At 29.5% G+C, this 5719-nt stretch overlaps 1 protein-coding gene across 1 annotated transcript; it reads right to left on the bottom strand.

The window, feature by feature from the left end:
- Positions 1-434: 434 nt before the first annotated feature.
- Positions 435-1101, bottom strand: LOC119682623. The gene is made up of 2 exons (XM_038096110.1): positions 704-1101; positions 435-650 (listed from the first exon to the last, which is right to left on the bottom strand). The coding sequence occupies exons 1-2, from the start codon at positions 1039-1041 to the stop codon at positions 647-649; spliced, it is 342 nt and encodes a 113-aa protein (XP_037952038.1). The 5' UTR covers positions 1042-1101; the 3' UTR covers positions 435-646.
- Between the last annotated feature and the right edge of the window lie 4618 nt (positions 1102-5719).

Genomic DNA, 5719 nt, shown 5'->3' with positions numbered 1-5719 from the left:
GTGCTTTATTTTGATATAAGTTGGTCCACAACGTGATCACTAATTAAAAAAACGTTTTGTAACCAAAATGAGTCACTATTGGAATGAATTACAATAAATGTAAGAAATATTAAAAAAAAAAACAAGAAAAGTGTTATATTTAACTTACAATTTTATTTAAATAGATGTACAAACTTGGTGTTAAACAATATTATTTCATATGCATTCCCAATTCCAATATTCAAATGTCACCTAGGTTATATCAACCGCCAAACGAAGCCAAGTCATACCGCTACACAGTCGTATCGTACATCCTATCGACACTAAAATAGACATCCCTCAAGTCCTATCAGTTTCATATCGTTTAATTCCTTTCAGCTGTCCTCTTCGCGTCTGTATATTAGTCAACTCTAGGATCTTCTTATTATCCGAAAGAGAGACTTAAGTCCTTTAACTTTATCAGTGAAAACTACAGAAGCCGTTATAGATACCTAGTTTCTTAGTATCAATTCAGGTGTATCGTTTAGGTCCCACAAACTATCTTCTTCACGTCTGTATACGGTTCAACTATATAACCGCTCTTTTACCTGCATAGATAGACTGAAGTCCTGTAACGGCAAATAATCAATTAAACCCACAAAAGCCGCCACAGACTTATCATTTCTTTTTACCTATTAAAATAAAACTAAGTCCAATGCCACAACAATCTATCAATAAAACTTACCGATACCGTTTCAAGATATTAATACACTTCATTAAATTTTTAACCAATTCAACGGGAACTTGATACTGTGGTCGAATAGATCTATTATTTTCATCAATTTGAGTTCCTCTTGAGGGTGTCATCCATTTGGAAATGCTCAAGTGTTCAGTGCTGAAAGTATTTCTCCAGCTGCGGTTAAAAATTTCAAGTTTCTTTGCAGAAGAATTTATTAATTCACTTTGACAAGCTTTGTTGAATTTTTTACGACCGGTCTCTATTTCGATTAAATTATTTTTGTAATTTGCTTTCAATACTGGGTCTTTACATATTTCTACCAAATTTGTTAAACGATTTTTCATTTTAATTTTGAATTTAGCTTCTGAAATAATATAAAAATCTGCCACATAAAAATTGTTACAACAAATATACTTTCTATTTTTATATAAAAAATATTAAACATTTATCTAACTTGTTTTTTTTTCTTCAAATATTGGTTTACTTAGTTAATATTTGATCAATTGAAGATTTTTTTTAATTAATGTTCATGCATATGGGCACTTTTACTCTTTGATAGTGGGGAATTTCTGCAGAGTCACACCCTTCTCACTGACTAATTTATGTATTCCTCAAAAGCTTCGTGATTATTCGATGACTGATCTAAGATCTGCATTCCGTCCCGTGCGGCTAGAGATTATTCTGGAATTTTTGACCGGATCTATTCTAACGTCTCTTAGCATATCATTTGTGCGGATGTACCAAGGCACTTTGAAGAGTGTTCTGGTTAGTAAAATTGGCAGCACACTCATGCAGTAGTGCACTTAGTAGCACACGAAAACGTCCTTTTTTAGAAATGAGGTCAGAAAGCAAGCTACTTAGATCAAATTGAGTTATTTGAAAAAATACTTATTATCATCAATGAAGGTTTGCAGCAGTTATTGCATAAAAATCAATGCTTCACGGACATCATAAACTTGGCTGGCCACTACACCTTTGCTTCAATATATCGAATTAGGAAAGCCATTTTTCATATTATATTACTTTACTTTACTATGTCTGTTTCTGTTTCTGTTTCTGTTTGCATCTGCGATATAGCACAAGCCTAAGAAAAAGTTGTTTAAATCTTATTTTTTTCATTGTCTTATTAAACAATGGACATTTAAATATTTTGCAAAATTACATAAAACATAAAAAATTAAATATTTAATTTAATGGACCTAACTAATAAATTATTTATGGTATACATATATAATATTGTTTTTGGAGTAATTGTGATAAACTAAGTAAACTCTCTTGACACACAAAAAACAATTGCTGACTAAACTGATTTTGACGTATTTAAATCTGAAAGCTACCAGCATTTTGACCAAAAAATTTATTTATTCACTTGGTTATGTAAATTATATACACTGTGTAAATAGATACGTTTTATACAAAAATAATAAAAATAAATAAAAACAAATTATATAACATATAAAATACCCCAAAAAGTATGCAATCAAAATTGTGGCATAATAAAGTAAAAATTTTTTGTCAACACCAAAAAACATATTTTTTTGTTATTACAAATTCTTCATCAAGCAATATATAGAATGTTTATAGACATATATGTGATTATTATTTAAATATATTTATTTTCAAAATAAACAGAAACATTTTGCTTTTGCAAAGAATTTTATTTTTATTGTGACATTCGAGTATCTCACATTCAGTTAGTTATACATAAACGATTTATTGTTTGTACTCTGCAGTCCATACGGGACCATCATTAAATTGGGAAAGCAGATACACTTTGTCCACATTTTCAACTTTTATAACTTTTCAACTCAGTTATTGTGATTTTTGAGCAATTCTATGTTTCATATACTCTAACATTTACCTAAATGTTCTTTCTTTTTTATTTTTTTGTGTAACAAAAACAAAGTGAAAATATTTTAAAATAATTGAAAATATTTTTTGCACTCACAATTAAAACAAGTAAATATTTTTAAAGCATCAAATATCATATATTTATAAAATAAATAAGTGGCTAGCACAAAGATATCAAATACACAATTATTTAAAATTCATAATTCCCAATTTATTTTCTGACATTCTGATATTATAAAGTTTATGAGAGAATTTTATTTTAAATTTTACTAAAAAATATTTTTTAACTGACATTAATTATGTCAACATTTTCATAGCCATGAATGCCCAAATTAGCTGTAGTTTATTTAACTATTTTTCTAAAACATGTAAAATAAATAATAAGTAGATATGATACACAATTTGCCTATATTACTATATTAGACTCTAGTTTAAAGAATTAAAAAGATTTCAAAACTTCTCTCTACTGTACGGTTAGTGTACTTACAAGCGATGACGCAGCTATAAACTATATTAGGTATTATTTCATTGCAAACACATAGTATCAGTTGATTCCATTGCAATCAGTACATTCAAACATAAAGGATTATCCTTTCATTGTTCTGATTTAGCAACAGCGTTCCAGTGACATATGTCAAACAAAACTGTCATATTTAGTTTAAAGTCTGCGATATTATAATATACGTAGCTGTACAATCGCTACAGAAATGGTGATTCTATACTAATTACATCTTGTACATTATGAGAAGATTATGGATGACCTAAACGTCAATCATAATACAAATGCACTCTACGAAAATATGTGAGTAAATTTTACAAAACAAGATGTGTGGTATATATGCTAAGCCCTAGACCTTATTTCAGTAATGAAGCTCAGCTCTCGCTTATTGGATAAGTCAACAAATAAAATTATCGCATCTGAAGCGGTGATAGCTATGAAAATCCAAAAGTAACTACGGAGAGACCATTGCGTTTATAAAATGTAATAAAATGGTTTGGCGTTTGCGCTGGAGGTATCACAGATCTCTAATTTTTCGAAAACTACGAATATATAACACAATTTTGATATTTGATCGCCAAAATCATATGTTTACTAATTATTTTTAATGTAAAATTGTAGTAATAGAAGTCAAAGATATGTTGTTCAAACAGTCACAAGTGACAGCGTTTTTAATCTGGTCAGCAAATAATTTCCCGGATGTATAAATCTATAGTCCCTTACTCGTTTGCGACGAGTATCGAATTAGATGGAACGATGAGCTGTCGTTCCATCTCATGTCGTGCGAACAGAAGAAAGCTGTTTTATTCGATACCATCAGGTGCAAAACGAGGTACAAGACGTCTTCGGTAGAAGGACCACGTGACCAATAATTTGGTGACGCTCGTCTCACATCTGTAACAACCAACTATGTAAGTAAGTAATAATTTCACATTTCAGTAATATGATTTCACTGCTTTGATTATGATTTGATTTTGGAATTATGTTACTTATTATCATTATTACAGTTTAGAATCATAAACAGCATTCATATGTAAAAAATCGTATTTATGCGTATTATATTCTAATTCTCGACACTTTGAAAATGTTTAGGCGTTAAATAATAACCTAGTTATTACTATCTATATGCCGACAAGTCAAAAGGATCCAGTACTGTGAAATCTTTCTTAAATTTTATTTGAATAATGTTAGTAATATGCTTCACTCGTAATGACAAGGTCCAAGCAATATTTTAAATTAATAATTTGGTTATAAACTGAATTATAACTGTTTCTTCTTTAATGTTATGTCCAGAACTATATAAAATATACCTCGCCTCCCCAACTCTTCTTTTAAAAACCCCTTTTCAGCGGCAATTTATCACTAGTGTGATTACACCTAACAGATTCGTGAATATTTAAGCATATTTCATGGACGTTCCAAAGTCGGTTCATCTCCATTTTTTTATTGTCATCTAAAAAATGTTACTTTTTATTTATTTACCAATTTAGTTAAAAGAACATAAGGCATATAAATTTTCATAATTTAGTTATTTAAAATTCTAACATAAGAAATAAGTATTAGAAAGCCTTATACTTATGTTATATAAATATTTCCTACTTAGAATAACATTTTTAAAAAACAAAAAATGAAAAATTTGTTTATTTTTTTTAGTAAAAACCTTATTGTATCTAATTTTATTCGAAATATTGAGCAGAGCATAAAAATAAAAGCCTTGAATAATATTAAAACTTTTTAACTCAATACTGATGTTACACGCTTATTTCAATATAAATCGCTTAACTTTTAAGTATTTGAATTAAAATTCAAATTATTACAAATTGCACCAATTTCGATTGCAATTTTATGAAAATCTCAATAACAAACGCTCAAATGGGTTTCAATGGAATAATTTCCCGGCATAATAACTACAAAAGCAAATATCGACAGCACAAATAACAATCATAGGAATAAACTACACTGTAAACCCAGCAATGAAAATTCCAATTCAAAGAAAAAAAGCTACAAAATATTCATAAAATAAGCCACAAAATGAAATTATAACCAAATGACGCTTGCTCTGGCCACAATGAATAATTTTTTTTTTTCGTAATATTTTCATAAAACGCTAAATACGCACGCATCGAAACCGAAGTTTTATTAAAATGATTACTGCTTCTGCTCTATAATCTGTAATAGAGAAATAAAATCGAAATATGTTTAATGAACAAAATGGCGGACTATTACAGTTAGCATGTAAACTAAGAACATCATTTCCGGTATATCTGTTTATCAATGTGAAATGATATAAAGCATGAGAAAGGATCCAAATAAAGAAACTGAAGTTTCCATTTTTTACTGTGATAAAGCTATGTGGTTGAGTGAAGGCCACACTGGACTAACTTTCAACTATGATACTAAAGATGATCTTTCTTGTCAGATTTCATATTATAGGTACACAGATTATATATAATATTGTATTATAAATAACTAATAGATGGGTACCATAATCTAACCGGTACCGGTTCCGATCGAAGCGGAGCACCGCGGCCAAAGTTGATTTTTTGTGCTACTACGGTTCCTAACCGAATAGAAGACATTCTGCCCTTCGAATGAATCCCAAAAAGTCAGCCATTGAAGACCTCCTAATGTCAGGAGGGACACAATCACAGAGAATGTGACTGGAAGTCCTG

Source organism: Teleopsis dalmanni, chromosome 2 (genome assembly GCF_002237135.1).
Source record: "Teleopsis dalmanni isolate 2A chromosome 2, ASM223713v2, whole genome shotgun sequence".
Taxonomy (NCBI): domain Eukaryota; kingdom Metazoa; phylum Arthropoda; class Insecta; order Diptera; family Diopsidae; genus Teleopsis; species Teleopsis dalmanni.
The sequence above is the reverse complement of the archived record's forward strand: the minus strand, read 5'-3'. Positions and strand labels throughout refer to the sequence as shown.